Genomic DNA, 19,827 nt, shown 5'->3' on the forward strand with positions numbered 1-19,827 from the left:
AATTCTACAAGGCAACATGTTCCATGGGGTTACTATGGCTAATTCTACTTGTGATACAGAACATAGTCTTCATTTACTATTAGGCAATATATCTTATACAAACTATATTTTTTCATTTGTATTTGTGTGAATTTTCATATCCTTTAAGCAGGACACTATCACAAATTTAACTTGCTTAGATAATTTCATAAGAATAACTGAGGAAACTGTAAACTAACACTACAAAAGAACTATACTTATCAGAAAAACTAACTACACACACCTACCTGCATTGCTAAACATCTTATTTTTCACTATAACTTGATACGTGTTTAGTGCTTCAGCATACATCTCATTAGCTGAATACTGACTGGCCAAGTTGAAAAGCACCTAAGGAAAAAATATTGCAAAGAAATATATAATGATCATCTTAGGTCCCTTTTGCCTATCTTTCTAGAGATTAAAATACTATAAAATACTATAAAAATGTTAGTTGCCTCTATGAAGACTCCCAAACCATTAAGAAATGAAGTCCACAGAGAGTATCTTGCATTCCATCATGAACCAAAACATTAGGACAGGTGGAGCTATCCTCTAAATTCCACCTAATTTTCCATGTATTCTTTCTGGTCAATGGCTTTGCTATCCTTTAATCTCAGGAAGACCCACAAAGAATATATGTGTATTGTTAGTATTGCTGGTAATAAAAAGAGTAAGGAAGATAGTGGAACAAATTCTCTTTGAAAACATAAACATCATGTGGAAATATCTTAAACCTTAATTTGTAGAGTATTGCTGCTCTATATGCAAATTTATAATTTAAATAATTGAGCTACAGTAAAGTATGTTCCGAAAGGAAAAAGATGATCATTGTAAATTATTCCCATATCTAAAGATTCTATGGAATCTAAAAATATTAACTATAAATAGTAAATGTCTAAATTCTTCTTCCTCCAAGTTTCAATGTCCTTTTTTCCACTTGTTTAGCATATGAAGATTTCTCCTACTGAAAATACACCCTTTTAAACATCAGTATATATAGAAAGAAGTGTCTTTTCAGAATTGAATAAATTTTGCTAGAAACTAGCTGTTTTTTTTTTCCCTACTATCCTCACAAAACACTGTCTTATTAATCTAGTTTGAAGCTCTCTAAAATCACAGACCAAAAAGTCCACATTCAAACCTCATTATCTAACTATGTTGTTGACAGATGTTCACTAGACTTTTTGTGGTGATCATTTCACAATATATACAAATATCAGATTGAATAGCTGAAATTAACAGAGCATTGAATCACAATTATACCTCAAAACAAAACAAAAGGAATCTTGTCAAAGTAACCACAATGAATAGAGTCCAAATATTAGTAATTTTCAGGAGTCCTTAGCTGGAAGGTTTACTAGTATTTACTGCATTATTTAAAATGACTAACTAAAGAAGATCACTGTACAGACCAAAGATGAGAGTGGTCCCATTAACTGAAGAGCATTATTAACCGAATTCTGGGCACCTTAAGTCCAGTAAGACTTAAGGAACAAGAGAAAACAACAAAGAAAAAAGACTTCTGGAATCTATAAATTCTCACCAAGATAACTGTATTCAACAGGCACTTTGTACTTACTGAGTAAGTTAAATCCAAGTTGATGTTCTCTGGCCTTGTAACTTGTTCTCGTTGCCTCACCAGGACTCTCTCCTTTCTGCCTGCATCTTTTGCCTTTTCCAAGGCCTGAAACCAAGTGTACAGGGTGTCAACTCCTTTGCAAACTCACATAGCTCTTGGTGCATCAGAGGCACCTGCAGATGCATTACCCCTACTTCCTGAGTGCTCTGAGCGCCCCTACCATAAACTCCCCTCCTGTTTGTTTAACCGTGAGCTCTCATCCCTCATGGAAAGTCCATGTGTCTTCTCTGGAAAAGAAGGGGAAGCACAGGGTGGGGGCTAATACCTGGAGCATACCTGCCCACACTGAGTTTCTCATCACCTCTCCTCCTACCAACTTTAGGTCTGACCATGCCTACTTACATGTCTGACCTACCACCATTAGGGCTTCCCTGGTGGCCCGGCCAATAAAGAATCTGCCTACAATGTAGGAGATCTAAGTTCAATCCCTGGGTCGGGAAGATCCCCTGGAGGAGGAAATGGCAACCCACTTCAGTATTCTTGCCTGGAGAATTCCATGGATAGAGGAGCCTGGCAGGCTACAGTCCATGGGGTCACAAAGAATCCAACATGACTGAGCGACTAAAACTTTCACTGCATGCCCCTCTACTTCTTTATTCCTTTCAGCTCCTGAATCTTTGGTGTTTTAATTCAATCTCATGAGACAGGAATTTAGGTGAGTTTGTTTGGTTTCTGGGATGCTCAAAGTACAGATAAGCCATGGATAACTGCTACCCAATAGGACAACAGATCCTCAGTTTCACTAAGATTTTACTCAGAACATTAAGAACCTTTAACTGATTTTCACGGAGAGACTGACCAGTCCCATTAATGCCTTAATCTGATAATTAAGTCACAGAAACTGTATTTATGTGGTGTGATGATCAAAGTAATGTGAACAAAGCACCTAAGAGAAAAAAAAAAAAAGCCACAGAGTTGGAGTCCCAGAAAGCAAATCATGAGTTTGCAGTTTTACTTAGGACAAAATATTTTAGGGCAGTGAGGCTTAAATAAGAAAAAAAGCCCTTAGTACTGTTTTTGTGGATCACAGTAGCTCTGCCTGCAGCAGGCTGTGCATCAATCCAGTAATCCACCAGGCTGCAAAACTTAGTCAACTTATAGATCAGAATTCTCTCCCCTCCTTAAATGACCAAAGAGAAAAATTACAAAATCAGCCAACTGTTTTGACATCAGAGTTCATGAAGCAGAGTTAAAACTGTAGGCTCTCAAAATAATTATTTCAGTGAAAACTCCAAGGCCAGTCCACAGCAAAATGAAAATATTTATCTAGATGTGTGCATGTATGGGTGCATATACAAAAGCAGATACATACTCACACACTTCATGATCTTGAATCTTAATCAGTTTATGGACTTACCAATTTTAAGTCTCCACAACTGTTAGCAATACAGCTTTCTTCTACCAACTCATTTACTTTCTTCTCTAATTGTCTGATCTTTTCTTCTGGACTGTTAAAGAAAAAACCAAGTATATTCTGAATCATTCAACCACTAATAAAATGTATGAAATTTAACTTACTTTTAACATAGTCCATCATGTGCTCATTAACTTTAAAAGTAGGTCACAGACAAGACAAATACATAAATGGCAATGAACAATAAATATACCACTGTTTTTAATAACTACAGTATATATTCATAATAATAGTAAATATAGTTAATGTTTTTTTCAGCATAAGTGTAATTTAATTTTGAGCTAAATGCTTTACCCTAATTATGTCACTTAATCTTCATAAAAATATTTGATACAAGTACTATCATTATTTAATTTCACTGACAGGGAAACTGAGGTTTACAAAGTTAAGTACTGGCAGTCCAGTAGTTAGGACTCTGCATGCTTCCACTGCAGGAGGCTCAGGTTCAGTCTCTGGTTGGGGAACTGAGATCCCATAAGTGGTGTGGAGAGGCCCAAAAAAGAAAGAAAGAAAGCTAAGTATTATGCCTGAGATCATACATCTGGTAAGTTACAGAGCCAAGGTTTGAACACAAATAAGGTAACTCTAGGGTCCATGCTATCATATTGTTAATACCATTCCTGAAGGGAAGTGGATCCTATGGCAAATGAAAACTTTATCAATGGTGGAATAACTGAAGCCCCCATAAAAAAGAGAAAAATTATTATGATTTACTACCAAATAGATACCAGAGTTTTTTTTATTTTTTGGCCGAGGAGCACTGCTTTTGGGATAACCAAGGACGGAATCCAGACCACGTTAGTAAAAGCCCGGAGTCCTAATCACTGGACCACAATAGGGAACTCCCCACAGAGACTTCTAACAAGGTAAAGAATTTTAAAAAATCTTGACTCCATCAGTAGCACACGAAGTATCTCCAAACCAATCACATTTCAAACCAGCATCAATGTTGTTTCATTATCACTTTCTTCCAACAAGGTACCACAACATTCTGTATGTACATCACTGCCTAAACAAACTTCTACTACAAATACGTCAGAATAAACATCAATTCTCCTAATTCTCTACAAACGGACTTTTAAAAAGAACACAGGAACAAATTAGGTCTATAAAATCAAATTCTTCAGTAAAACCTGGGATTAAGGCAACAAATTTTATTATAGAGATCTCCAAAATTCTGAGTAAATGAACACAATAGACGGTGGTTTTGTAAAGGTTAGAAAGTTCAGAATCCAAGTACAGAACTCTATTTTCAAGTTGTCTGAAACACTTTAATAAATGTCTTTAAACAGTACTTAAAGAGTGTTACTTTTAAGCCTAAAATGTCAATATAAAAATTTAAAACCTGTAAGAGAACTCCATGAGGACAGTGGCAGTAACTGACCCATCCCCACCAGATGCCAGGAGAATGAATCCTGTGTGCAGACCCTGCTGGATACCCTCCACAGGTACCTGCACCCGCCTACCACCGTGTGCTCGGAAGCCAGGCTACAGAAGAGTCTCCCTCTCCAGTCAAACATCTGGTTCCATCAGACACCTGTGCTGAGATTCTGGCCAATGAGAAACAAAGACACGTCTTCCCAGGGCAGACATCTCCCAGAAAGGCCTTTGCTTCTCAAAGGGGACCTGAGACTGGGCATCTTCTGAGTCTAGGTGTTAATGACTACACGAAGGTTCCAGACTCCCATGACCCTCTTGGAATCATGAGGACAGGCAGTCCTTGAGAAAAGCCAAGAGAATCAGAGAGAAGCTGGACCAGCGTGAGGTTACAGAGCAGCTAACCATCCTCCAGACTTCATGTTATGGGAGATAATCAACAATCTTGTGTTTTTCCTGATGCTTTCTGCTGTCAGCAGCTGAAAAGCTCCTAAATGACATATTTAAATAAACTAATATTTATTAGCAAACTTGCTGTCACTAACTAGCATACAAAGTAAAATGAATTTCTATAGAAGTTCCTTATTAGTCAAAAAGGGAAATTAATTTATATAACACCCCAAATACTGGGTTTAAGGATTCCAATTTAAAGACATGAGCCTTGGAAGCAGACAGCCTGGGTTCCAATCTCAGTCCCACACGTCCTTGTAGGACCCAGCTCGCTCTCCACGCTCCACTCTCACTGAACAGAGGACACAGGGCTTGGTCTTCTAGAGACACATGTGCATAGCACTGGGCACGTGGTGAGCACACTGTGAGCGCTGGCTGATGTTATTTGTAAAATGTATAGATTCACAGTGCTCAGGTATCAGTACATGCTACACAGCTGATTTTACGCTGTACTTTTAGCTACTCTGTACCAGCATGAAACTAATACTATAAAAAATTAAATTTCTCAATATAACAAACATTTTCTTAATTTTTTTCCTTGAAGTATGCTTTTAAAATAAGAATATCTATCACACACACAACCACACTTGGCCTTCAGGAGAATCAATACTGGCACCCATAAAAATGAGACACGCCTTCAATGTGCTCCAGTAAAACTGCACAGATACATGGGGCTGCCTTTCTTAGACATGAGTCTCTTCCTAGATGCTAGGACAATGCTTTGATTACTATTCTGCTGACACAAACTTTCAAAATACGTAAGGATTATGTATTCGAGAAGTAAAAACTGAAGACATGCAACCACCACAGCAAAGCAGCACAGGACCCGCATACCTGTCTTCACTCCTGGCCTCCAGGGGTGGTGCGGGGCCCCGTGACTGTCCAAGGGGGTCAAACGCAGAACCTGGGACACAACAGTCAAGAGATCACGTTCAATGTGCATCCACACAATTGGAGGAACTGTGAAACCCTGCACACACTATCTAATTCACCTATTTATTAAATGGAATGGACCTTTTTTATGCTTACATGAGTATTCTTTATATCAAGAAACTGGTAAGATTTTTACCACTCATGCTGCTGCTAAGTCACTTCAGTCATCATAAAACCATGTAAATAAAACTGCATTACCATATAAAAACAAAAATAAATACTCTTAGTACTTATTTCTCCCCACAGTCATCTATCCTTGTTATGACTTCTAAACTGTCAATCATGGGATTAACAACCTGGTATTGGCTTTTTAATTTTCATTATTGGTATTATAAACATTAATTTTGTCACAGTAGTTTTATTTTAAAATTATTATTTAACTTATCATCCATTTAAATACTATTTTCACCTTTGATTCTTTAGCTCTAACTCACAGACAAATTTTTAGTGTGCAGCACGGCGTGATCTAACATGACATGCAGTGTGACTATACCTCAACTGGGACACAGAACACTCCCACCACCCTTTTCCTTTCCTGACCCTAACCCTAAAATAATCAATGACATGTTAAGTTTTATTTAAAATGGTAATATATTTATACATACAAAAACATTTTAAAAATTAAAAGATTTGAAAAAAAATTAATAGCTGAAATAATGTAACAAACCTCTCAAAGCTCCCTTGGTAAAGCCAGCGGCTCTCACTGCTGTCATGGGTCTAGTAACTCCATCCTTAGGAAAACAAGAATCATTTAAAAAGTGTTCTTATGTATGATCTACCTCTTATTTACAGTTCTGCACATGACACACATCTTAATAAAGCCCCAGTCTTGGACAGAGGTTTATAATCCCTCCCTACTGTTCCTCACTTCTGCCTCCTCATGTGTCAACCTGTCTGAACTTGTGCATTGTCCTATAAAATTTCAATTCTTTAATCAAACTGGACTTACTCCTAGTTTGAAAAGAAAAACACTCTCATGGTTTTTCAGTAGTACCTTATATAGCTTAGTGGCTGGCTACTCCCTACTTTGGGCTGGTCTCCTGTAGGCCTATGAGAGAAACCATAGAAACCATTGGAAATGACAGCACAGGAGAAACGGGTCCCAGAGTCCATCCTATAGACAAACTAGAAGGCCTATGTCCATTCCTCTGTGGGATTTCACCTGAGACCTGAGTAAATAGTGATAAACCCAGAGACTGCCGCCAAAGATTTCAAGCAGTTCAAATTTCAGCTCACAGTTTAAAAGAATCAGGGTCACTATGTAAGTAACATCTTTAAAAAACACTTTGGTAATAATATTCTAAGTCACAAGAAAGGCCCAAGATGCAAACCCACATATGGGGATACCTGAATAGCCCCTGTCATCGGTCTTCCCATTGACGACGCCAGGGAGGTCTTGGACTAGTGAACAAAAAACTAAGTTTTAATCATTTTAATGATTCCAAAATACTTCTACACTTAATTTTATAAACCAAGGTATAAGAGTTTCTTTATAACTTTTTTTCCCTTCATTCTACTGGCAAGTAAACCTAATTTTTTTTCATTTATCTCCCGAGGATATAGGATCAAACAATAAAACTCTAAAACAGGCATCAGCAAACTACATCCCTCGGCCCTTGTATGGGACAGAGCCACTCCCTTCGTCTGCATACTGTCTGTGGCTGCCTCTCCACAGATGCACAGCTGGGTCCCCCAGAGCCTAAACCGTCTGGCTCTTCATAGAAAGGCTCGCTGACTCCTGTTCTAAAACATCACCAAAACCAAACTCGTGAGTGATACCTGCTCTGATTAATAAACGGATGTTTCATACGATACAACGTTAAGGCCACTCTCTCAGTCTGTAGGAAGGGGATAACTGGAAGGCCAGTGCCCAGGACCTCTAGGTTCTGAAGCCATCTTTACGACCCCTATGAAATATTATCAGAAAGACTAGGAAATGCTATTTCACCTATTCCTTCATTTTTCTCCCATTTCTCTATTGTTTAGCATAAATGAAAATATCCAAATTGTTTATAATTTGGGCAAGATTTAAAAGATTTTATGGATTTTTATATAGCATCTTTCCTCCAAAGATCTCAAATAAAAGCAAGATCCAATTATATATGCCTCTTAAATTTTTCTTCAATTTTATTTTCTCATGTATTACTTAGTAAATTTTTAGAAATTATAAACATTACATTTATATAACACTAACTTCACACAAAATATACGAATGTAATACACATGACACTTGGTTATATGATACAGAAAATGAAAATCAACAAACACAATGTTTACAGACAGGAAAAGATAGTAAAACATTTTATTTACAACCAAAATGACTAGAATATTCAAAGTTATTTATCAACAATTAATAATATTCCTCACTATTCAAAATGGAAAATACATCTGGATCACGAGCTGAAAGGTAGACAGACTTATTTAAAACTGCCTAAAGTGAACTTATATATGAGAAAAGTATCTTCATATCTTCAGCTTAAGAAAACATACCCCATATCCAGTAGCTACGGGTCTAGAAACTGCTGTGCTTGGTATTTTAGCAGTTATCTTGGGGAGGAAAAAAAAAATAGTTAATAGAATTCAGATTAAGTTATATAATAGAAAACTGGAAAATAAATGGAAAATACAAACTTATCAATAGGGAAATATTTATATAACATTTAGAATAATTTCTTTTAAATTATTCTAAATATTAAGGTGCTGGAGTATTTTAAGTACTGAGAAGGAGGTCTATTCTGGAACTCATCTGAAAGGAGAAAAGAACTTTAGAGTGACCTGTGGGTCAGTGGGATACAGGAGTCTCCAATGGACACACCTACTATTAATTCTGCATGATTATCACCACCAGACACTGGGTCTAACAACAGACGCTGAATCTGGAGTCAGGGACCCTGGGTTTGAGACTCAGCTCTCCCTCTACTTACTGCGTTTACTTTACCTCTCTGAACATAAATGTTCTCATCTCTGAAATAAAGATACAAAGCATGTTGATCACAAAATTGTAGCCATAGTTGATCATGGAGCTTTTCATAGACGCACTGGGCTGAACAGACAAACCCTAGAGGGGGTCTGCTGAGGGGGTAGCCCTGGGACTCCTCCAAACTTCAGACTGTGATCTCACAAGGCTTCACTCAGACTGGAAGGTCAATCAGCCTGTGTAAGACCTGAGCCCAATTTAGAAACGTTTCACATTCAACTGGGTTGAGGTGATTCAGTGTTCCAAGCATCTCTGCAGCCATACACAAAAGTAAATTCTCTCCAGTAAAAGATACCTGCCCTGATAAGGCAGTCACGTGGCTGTTGAGCATTTGAAATGTAGCTCAGGCAGTAGCATCTGGATTTAAAATTTTTACTTACTTTTTAATGATTTAGATGTAAATAGCTACAACATGGCTAGTGGTTATCATTCTAGACAGCACAGACACATGCCTTAAATTATCTCTAAAATGTTTCACTTACAATGTCTGGCATCCAATCTAAAACAACCAAACACATAGGAGCAAGGGTCCCTAATCAAAATCCAAGAGAAACAAAATGGAAAGACATGCAGAAGGAGAATCATATGATGGAAAGAAACATCAAACACAGGCTCTGACCAGCATGCTCAACATGTTCAGTGAATCAAAAGATAAGATTGACAATTTCAGTACAGAACTGAAAACTACGGAAAATAGATAACTGAAAATAATGTAAAAATTTGGCATTGTCCAGAAAGTAGTAAAATAGTAAATTATACTAGACTGATAAGTTAAAAGATGAGTATTGTAATCTTTACTAAAACACTAAAAGAATGGTCAAGGAATGTAAACTCCCAAGAGAACAGAGGGAGAAATGTAATAAAAATCAAACAAAAAAAGGTAAGAAAGGAGAGAAATAAAACAAAGGAAAAAGGAAAAAACAAAAAGCAAATACTAAGACAACAAATGAAACCAATTTCATTAAATGTAAGCAGATGAAATACTTCACTAAAAGAATAAGATTATCTGACAATATTTAAACAAAAACAGAATTCTATTCATATTGCTAATAAAACATATTTCTCTAAGAAATATATCTCAAATACACAGATATGAGAAAGCTGGAAGCGAAAAAATGGGGAAGACATACAATGCAAGCACTAGACAAAAGAGAACCTGGGTTCTACGGCAATGTACTAACACCTGACAAAACAGACACACAGCACTACTAGAGCTAGAAGGACATTTCATAACAATAAAAGACTCAACATAAAAATATAACAATTCTAAATGTTTTTACTACAAATACATAAAACAAAAACCTAAACAAATAAATTCACAGTCATAGTGTACAATCTATTTTTCTCATTGATAATAATAGAACTGCAATTCCTGCGTCCCCCCCCCAAAAAAAATCAATAAAAATACTGAACATTTGAACAAAATCATTAACAAACTTGACCAAACTGACAGATAACAGGTCTTGGAAAAACATGAAAAGGAAGGATATAGTTCCCAGCAAAAATTTTCTGTGAGAACAAACTGAAGGAAAGAGACTATTTTTCTTTTTAATCACTCACTAATGACTAGATCTGTTCTTCTGATTTTTACTCTTGGCACTGGATTGATCTCTTAGAAAGACTGGATCCTGTGTCACCTCGCTCCTTACTTACCCTGCACCCTCACCCACAGTGCCTTTCCTCAACATACCTCAAGGCTGATCTTAACTGCACACATCCTTAAATATTCAACTGTACATTTATCTCCTGACTGTCCCAACTAGGGATAAAGAACTTATCTTTGTGGTCCCAGAGCAATTTATACTCTTTTTAAAACACAAATTATAATATGCCCTGTCATTTCTGTGTCCACTTTACTCTTCTCTGGAGCTAGCTGGAATTTTATCCCTCTTAAATGAGCCCAGGGCCTCTCCTATAAAAGTTGCACAGTTTTTTCCCATTTAATACAGTAAGTAGGGTGTGATGACAATATCATTCAAAGGGGTGCAGACCTCCTTTCTGTCCTGGTTACAGGTAACTGTGAGACCTCTCCTCCCAGCCTTGTTTCCTGTCTATAACATGACTCTGAAGTTAATTTCTAAACATCAATGAAGGGCCAGCTTGGAGACATTATCACTTGTTGATATACCAAATCACTAAACTGAAGACTTTCACTTATTCACTAAGTTGTGATATAAAGATCTGTGGAGTACCCACTGCAAACAAAGAAAAGATCAATAAATAAGACAGTTTACCTCTTCAAAAAGGTTACAGTCTTGTCATTAGCCAAGTGCAAGAACTTAATCTATAGTTTTCCTTTCCATAATGAAGGTAACCTTAAAATCAAAATACAGCTTATGGAATGTGTAGTCAAGAGCTGACTTCACCCAAAGAGAGTACTGGCTTTGCCCTTCACTACCGGGAGGTGATCTGTATGTCCCTGTAATGTCCTGCCTGATACATCCCTGTTTCCCTGGTGGGCTTTGGCCACCAGACAGTCTAACTCCCAGATATATTACCTTGAAGCTCCATGAGGGGCTAGAGACCAATGGGCAGCCACAAGGACAGTGTGTGATGGAGCCCCATAAACACCTTGGACATCAGCCATGGGAGGGCCTCCTTGCCGGCTCTACAAGTACCACACAGAGGGCCCAGGGTGGGTTAAAGCCACCCAGGGCTCCACAGGGAAAGGACAACCAGACCCCCCCACGTCTGACCTCCCAGACTCTGCCCCAGGTCTCTCTTCTCTCAGCAGATTTAATCTGTATCCTTCTCCTGAAATAAACCATTAAGTATAATAGCTTTCAGTGAGTTCTTTGAGTCTTTTCAGAAACTTACAGATGCTGAAGGTGGCTGCAGCTAGAATTATAAGTGAGGACAGTCCTGTGGACGGCTGTGCTAACTTCGAGGAGGGAACCCCACAAATGTGATGGGCAAGGTCCTTCCCACCGGAAGTGGTTTAATGTGGACCTTTCATTATTGCTGAACAGTTAAGTGTGGTGGGAGGAAAGAGGCTCTGACAGAGGGAGGGAGGGCAGGCGGGAGGACACGCCATCTATAGCAGGGGATTCACTCCCTAAGAGCCTGTTGACCTGGCACTGCCGGCCTCTTTTAGGTAACTTACTGTGGGGTGGCCTGCTGCCTCCGAGATGCTGGCACTGGTCCAAGTTATGAGAACTAAAAATATCTCCAGGGCAAACATGTGCCAGGGCAGGGGGGCAAGTGGGCACTGAGAACCACTGCTCTGGAGCCATGGGTGGGCAGAACATTAGGCATAGAACTTTCTGTACTTCTCGCTTTACCTGGTGCCAACATTGTTTATTTTCAACTACAAAAGATGCTCAGTAGAATTTATGCACAATGAAAGGCAGAAGTCTATTCTCTGTGTGACATATAAAAACTTTCCTAATAACACTGAAAACAATCACTCTAGCCATGTACGCACTGGTGGAGGATTACCAGACAGTCATTAATCCAAGGGAGGTGTAATTTGCAACTTTAGCCCCAGTGTTTTCAAAGATCAATATTTACATAACATTAAAAATTATAAAGACAAATTTTTAAAAATAATGTTTTGGGTAAACATATTGCAGTGTCTTACATAAATAATAATATTATATTCTCAAGAGCATAAAAGCTCTTTGATCTATATTACTTTAAAATTAACTTACTGAATATACTGTAAACTATAAAACATTGCTATAAGAAACTGAAAAAGAAATAAATGGAAAGGCATCCTGTATTCAAGGCTGTAAACCTTAATATTGTTAAGGTATCTATACTGAACTTCCCTGGTGGTCCAGTGGTTAAGAATACACCCGCCCTATAATTGATTGGAAGTGGCAAAAGTGGGCATTATTCCTAATTCTAGGGGAAAAGCTTTTGGTCTTTTACCACCAAATATGTTGTTAGCAGTGGGGTTTTCTTATATAGCCTTTATCATAGTGAGTTTCCTTCTATTTCTAGTTCATTATGTATTTTTATTGTGAAAGGATGTGGGATTTTGTCAAGTTCTTTTATTGCATCAATTGAGATGATTTGGGTTTTTACCCCTTCATTCTATTAAGGTGACATATCACACTGATTAATTTTTGTCTGTTGACCCGTTCTCAAATTCCAGGAATAAATCCCACTTGGTCATAGTGTATAACCGTTGTAAAACACTGCTTTGGTTTGCTTGTATTTTGTTCAGGATTTCTAGGTCAGTATTCATAAAGGATATTTGTAATTTTCTTGTAGTGTCTTTGCCTTGCTTTGGTATCAGTGTAAAAGTTTTCAAAATATATTCTGGATTTAAAAAAAAAAAGAATCTGCCTACTAATGCAGGGGACACGGGTTCGATCCTTGGTCAGGGAAGAACCCACATGCCCCGGGGCAACTAAGCCCATGAGCCACAACTACTGAAGCCCGCATGCCCTAGAGCCCACAATCCACAAGAGAAGCCACCACAATTAGAAGCCCACACACTGCACCTAGAGAAAGCACATGTGCAGCAACAAAGACCCAACACAGCCAGATATAAATAAATTACTTAAAAAAAAGGTATCTATATTACTCAAAGCAACACACAGATTCAATGCAATCTCTACCAAAATCCCAATGTCATCTTTTTTTTTTAAGAAATGGAAAAATCCAACCTAAAATCATTTGAATCTTAAGAGACCCTGGAGAGCTAAAAAATTTTGAAAAAGATCTAAGTTGGGGGACTCCTATCTGCTGATTTCAAAACATATTACAACGCTATTGCACTGGAAACAATGTGGTGCTGGCATAAGAAACCAGTGGAAGGAATGGCTTTCAACAAGGGTATCAAGAACACACAACGGGGGAAGGTCAGTCTCTCCCAAACGGCGCTGAGAATACTGGATATCCTCACACAAAACAATGAAATTGGACCCTTAGTCTTATAGAGCATTCAAAAATGAACTCAAAGTAGATTAAAGGCCCAAACATAAGACCTAAAACCTAAAAGACTATAAAACTGCTAGAAAATAACAGAGGACAACTTCATGGCATTGGACTTAGCAATGATTTCCTGGATATGACATCAAAAAGCACAGGCAACATAAGCAAAAACAGACAAATGGGACCACATCAAGCAAATAGCCCTTTGTGAGTTAAAGGATCCAATCAACAGAATAAAAAACAGCTACCTACAGAATGGAGAAAATATCTGCAAAGCATATATCCAATAAAGAACTCCTACAACTCAACAAGAAAACATTAAATAACCCAGCTTAAAAATGGGTAAAACATTTGAACAGACATTTCTTCAAGATCATATACAAATGGCCAAAAAGTATATGAAAAGATAACATCACTAATAATTGGAGAAATGCAAATCAAGACCACAATGGGAACCATCTCATACCCATTAAAACTGCTACTATTAAAAAGTAGAAAATAACAAGTGTTAGTGAGGGGTAGAGGAACTGGAGCCTGTGTGCACTGTCAGCAGAACTACCATACAATCCAGCAACCCCACTTCCAGATATACACCCTGAAAACAGGGCCTCACAATATTTGTGTCCCCAAGTTCATGGCAGTGCTGCTCACAACAGCCAAAAGGTGGAAGCAACCCAAGTGTGTGCAGAACAAGATGTGGTCCATTCAGACAATGAAATGTCATTCAGCCTTAAAAAGGAAGGAAACCCTGACACCTGCTATACCATGGATGAACCTTGAAGACGTTATGCTGAGTGAAATAACTGTTCAATTCCACTTACATGAGGCACCTAGAACAGGCAAAAACATAAAGATAAAGAGTAGAAATGTGGCCAGCAGCTGGAGGACGTTGTTCAGCGAGGACAGAGCCTCAGTTTGGGAAAATGGAAAGTTCTAGGGGTCTGTTTCACAACAATGGGAATTAATTTAGCACTCCCAATGTGTACAACGTGTACAATGAGTACAATGTGTACTCCCAATGTGTAAAAACAATGAACAGGGTAAGCTTTGTTGTTTTTTTTTTTACCATAACAAAAAAAATTCACTTACTGGAGGTCTTCTGCCATGACTAGTTCTCACAGCTTGCTGAAAGGCTGTGTCATTCTCCAATTCCTAAAACAAAAAGGCAAATTTAACATTCAATGTGAGGTGACAAATTTTAAAAAATGTTTAGCTACTACTGTTTGGTGTTCAGGATCCTTTAGGATCCATCTTTCTTCATCTGCTGACATCCAGGTACGGCTCAAGGACTCCTGTCCTCAACTTGCCCTTCACAGGACAAGAAATACCGAAGGCCCTCTCTCCCTTGGGGAGAGGAGCACTGACAATCTAGTAAAGTGCAAAGACATGTCACTGGATACTGGCTCAATGGGTACTGTCAGCATGCCTGGTCCCAAGATCAAGTCTTTCTTGTCTCTCTCTTCCAAGTGACTGGAGCAGCAAGAACAGAGAATCACCCCCTCCTTTCCCCCTCCTCTCTTCTTCCATATCTTGGGCCATGGCTACTAACCTTACCTGAGAAGCTGAGGACAGAAAAAGCTGCATCCTCTCCCAGAAATTGGGCAAACTCTCTTGTCTCATCTCCCAAGTGAAAATGGTTTTTCATCTCAGGGAGAGGTAAAGTCTGAGACCCAGACTGGAGCCAGCCGAGGCTCCACTGGGTCCAACCTGTCATGTTTGGAACCAAAGGCTCAGCTGACATAAAACATTACTGTGCTTTGCTGATTCCTGACCCGTGCTCACATTCTCCCTCAGGAACCTGAGGAAAGTCACATTAGTCAGGGGCAAGTTACCAGGGCCCCCAGGTTTCCAAGACAAAATGCTATTTTCCAACTGCCAGTGTAACCAACCTTTGCCTCTGGTTCCTTCAACCATAAGCTCTGAGTCCAGCCCTCTATACACATTAGTGCACACTTCTCACACTCGCCTCTGACTCACTTCAGTCTACTTCCCACAGAAATATATTTGCCGATTACTAAAAAATAAACAATACACTAAAAAAAAATAGTTAGTATCAATTAGCTTTTTAAAACCCTGGAGACAACATGGTTTTATAACCAGGATGTACTTTACACATGAACAAAATACAATGTACTTTAAACATGATTATGCACAAGCATTCTTTAGTTTTACTTCAAATAATCTTTATAACCTTCCATATCAACTACATAAAATGAAGTAAGTACAACACTGCTCTATTTAAAATGTATAATCAACAAGGCCCTACTGTGTAGCACATGGAACTCTGCTCAATGTTATGTGGCAGCCTGGATGGGAGAGGGGTTGAGGGGGGAGAATGGATACATGTATATGTACGGCTGAGTCCCGTCAAAAGAAAAAAAAAAAAATGAAGTAAGTACACAAATCTCACTCAGCCATAGAAACCAGGCAACTTTCCTGAGTCAAGCTAAGGGCTCCCTTGGGACATCTTTTAGGAAAAAAAAGTCTAATATTCCTATATTACTAGTAAAATTCAATTAATCAACTCAAAGAAGTCTAACTAAATGATAAACTAAAACCTATCAACAAATTCTCCAATTACAAATACCAAACTAACACAACTTTTGTAATTTCTTTTCCTTTGTTCATGATTTGATTAACAATTTGCACAATCTATGAACACCTTAGCAACTGTTTCAAGTAATTCAGTTATATATTAACTTATTCCAATTAATTAAAATAAAAGGAAACCAAGAGCAAACCAAATTTTTATTTTACTGTATAATTTACTTTTGTATATGATATTCTGAATATTTGCTTCAAGTTATTAATAGATAATGAAGCCACGATGTGATGACCTGAAGAGTTAGGAAGTTTATCTGATATTATTAAAAATGATCATGATGATCCACTAATTGCACTTGTGGGACTCTACCCAAGAAATGTTTGATCACAAGGTAAAAAATTACTTATGCATAAAATTGTTCACTGTGTTATTGTTATTAATGGGGCAGAAAACTATAAATAACTATTCTATAGTAAGAAAGTAATCAACTGTATATAGTCAGTAGTATGCAGCCGTTAAAACTATATTTAAATTTTTAGTATCATGAGATATTGTTTATGACATAGCCGAAAATAGGTAAGCAAACAGAAAAGTAAAGGTCAGTTCAGTTCCAAACATTCTAAAAGAAAATTCTGTGTATATGCATGAAGGAAAGACAAACAAAACATTCAGTCAGTCAGTCAGTTCAGTTACTCAGTCATGTCTGACTCTTTGCGACCCTATGAATCGCAGCATGCCAGGCCTCCCTGTCCATCACAAACTCCCGGAGTTTATTCAAACTCATGTCTATCGAGTCGGTGATGCCATCCAGCCATCTCATCCTCTGTCGTCCCCTTCTCCTCCTGCTCCCAATCCCTCCCAACATCAGGGTCTTTTCCAATGAGTCAACTCTTCGCATGAGGTGGCCAAAGTATTGGAGTTTCAGCTTCAGCATCAGTCCTTCCAATGAACACCCAGGACTGATCTCCTTTAGGATGGACTGGTTGGATCTCCTTGCAGTCCAAGGGACTCTCAAGAGTCTTCTCCAACACCACAGTTCAAAAGCATCAATTTTTTGGCGCTCAGCTTTCTTCATAGTCCAACTCTCACAATACATGACCACTGGAAAAACCATAGCCTTGACTAGACAGACCTTTGTTGGCAAAGTAATGGTTCTGCTTTTTAATATGCTATCTAGGTTGGTCATAAATTTCCTTCCAAGGAGTAAGCATCTTTTAATTTCATGGCTGCAATCACCATCTGCAGTGATTTTGGAGCCCAAAAAAATAAAGTCTGACACTGCATCCACTGTTTCCCCATCTATTTCTCATGAAGTGATGGGACCAGATGTCATGATCTTAGTTTTTGGAATGTTGCACTTTAAGCCAACTTTTTTACTCCCTTCTTTCACTTTCATCAAGAGACTTTTTAGTTCCTCTTCACTTTTTGCCATAAGGGTGGTGTTATCTGCATATCTGAGGTTATTGATATTTCTCCCAGCAATCTTGATTCCAGCTTGTGCTTCTTCCAGCCCAGCGTTTCTCATGATGTACTCTGCATATAAGTTAAATAAGCAGGGTAACAATATACAGCCTTGACGTACTCCTTTTCCTATTTGGAACCAGTCTGTTGGTCCATGTCCAGTTCTAACTGTTGCTTCCTGACCTGCATATAGGTTTCTGAAGAGGTGGGTCAGGTGGTCTGGTATTCCCATCTCTTTCAGAATTTTCCATAGTTTATTGTGATCCACACAGTCAAAGGCTTTGGCATAGTCAATAAAGCAGAAATAGATGTTTTCATGGAACTCTCTTGCTTTTTCTATGATCCAGCTGATGTCGGCAATTTGATCTCCGGTTCCTCTGCCTTTCCTAAAACTAGCTTGAACATCTGGAAGTTCATGGTTCACGTATTACTGAAGCCAGGCTTGGGAGAATTTGGAGCATTACTTTACTAGCGTGTGAGATAAGTGCAATTGTGTGGTAGTTTGAGCATTCTTTGGGATTGCCTTTCTTTGGGATTGGAATGAAAACTGACCTTTTCCAGTCCTGTGGCCACTGCTGAGTTTTCCAAATTTGCTGGCATACTAAAAGCAGCACCTTCACAGCATCATCTCTCAGGATTTGAAATAGCTCAACTGGAATTCCATCACCTCCACTAGCTTTGTTCGTAGTGATGCTTTCTAAGGCCCACTTGACTTCACATTCCAGGATGTCTGGCTCTAGGTGAGTGATCACACCATTGTGATTATCTGGGTCATGAAGATCTTTTTTGTACAGTCCTTCTGTGTATTCTTGCCACCTCTTCTTAATATCATCTGCTTCTGTTAGGTCCATACCATTTCTGTCCTTTATTGAGCCCATCTTTGCATGAAATATTCCCTTGGTGTCTCTAATTTTCTTGACGAGATCTCTAGTCTTTCTCATTCTGTTGTTTTCCTCTATTTCTTTGCACTGATCACTGAGGAAGGCTTTCTTATCTCTCCTTGCTATTCTTTGGAACTCTGCATTCAAATGGGAATATCTTTCCTTTTCTCCTTTGCTTTTCGCTTCTCTTCTTTTCACAGCTATTTGTAAGGCCTCCTCAGACAACCATTTTGCCTTTTTGCATTTCTTTTCCATGGGGATGGTCTTGATCCCTATCTCCTGTACAATGTCACGAACCTCTGTCCATAGTTCATCAGGCACTCTATCAGATCTAGGCCCTTAAATTTATTTCTTACTTCCACTGTATAGTCATAAGGGATTTGATTTAGGTCATATCTGAATGGTCTAGTGGTTTTCCCTACTTTCTTCAGTTTAAGTCTGAATTTGGCAGTAAGGAGTTCGTGATCTAAGCCACAGTCAGCTCCCAGTCTTGTTTTTGCTGACTGGATAGAGCTTCTCCATCTTTGGCTGCAAAGAATATAATCAATCTGATTTTGGTGTTGACCATCTGGTGATGTCCATGTGTAGAGTCTTCTCTTGTGTTGTTGGAAGAGGGTGTTTGCTATGACTAGTGTGTTCTCTTGGCAAAACTCTATTAGCCTTTGCCCTGCTTCATTCCATACTCCAAGGCCAAATTTGCCTGTTACTCCAGGTGTTTCTTGACTTCCTACTTTTGCATTCCAGTCCCCTATAATGAAAAGGACGTCTTTTTTGTTCTAAAAGGTCTTGTAGGTCTTCATAGAACCGTTCAGCTTCAGTTTCTTCAGCGTTACTGGTTGGGGCATAGGCTTGGATTACCGTGATATTGAATGGTTTGCCTTGGAAATGAACAGAGATCATTCTGTCATTTTTGAGATTGCATCCAAGTACTACATTTCAGACTCTTTTGTTGACTATGATGGCTACTCCATTCTTCTAAGGGATTCCTGCCCACAGTAGTAAATATAATGGTCATTAGCAGCAGTTATTTCTGAGTGGTGGAATTATGGACAATTTTGTTTTCCAACAATGGGTACATATATTTTTATACATGTAACTTTTACAACTGGGAGAAAGGGAAAGATTTAATGGTTTTCATAATTAACACTAACTTAGGAAAATGCCCATGTTTTAATACATATTTTTAAAAACTAGTCTCTATAGTCATATCCATGTATACAGATATTTGTATTAAATATATAGGGA

General features: G+C 38.3%; 1 protein-coding gene across 1 annotated transcript in view; it reads right to left on the reverse strand.

Moving 5' to 3' along the window:
• Nucleotides 1-19,827, reverse strand: part of IFT88 (intraflagellar transport 88) — a 62,068-nt gene that overhangs the window by 33,906 nt on the left and 8,335 nt on the right. Inside the window, exons 3-10 of the mRNA XM_061133131.1 lie at nt 14,785-14,847; nt 8,325-8,381; nt 7,182-7,235; nt 6,502-6,565; nt 5,736-5,805; nt 3,018-3,108; nt 1,601-1,705; nt 267-369 (exon numbers count right to left, since the gene is read on the reverse strand). Of these exons, the coding sequence (XP_060989114.1) occupies nt 267-369; nt 1,601-1,705; nt 3,018-3,108; nt 5,736-5,805; nt 6,502-6,565; nt 7,182-7,235; nt 8,325-8,381; nt 14,785-14,847 (607 nt within the window). The remainder of the gene's footprint in view (nt 1-266; nt 370-1,600; nt 1,706-3,017; nt 3,109-5,735; nt 5,806-6,501; nt 6,566-7,181; nt 7,236-8,324; nt 8,382-14,784; nt 14,848-19,827) is intronic.

Source organism: Dama dama, chromosome 30 (assembly GCF_033118175.1).
Source record: "Dama dama isolate Ldn47 chromosome 30, ASM3311817v1, whole genome shotgun sequence".
In the NCBI taxonomy this organism is placed as follows: Eukaryota; Metazoa; Chordata; class Mammalia; order Artiodactyla; family Cervidae; genus Dama; species Dama dama.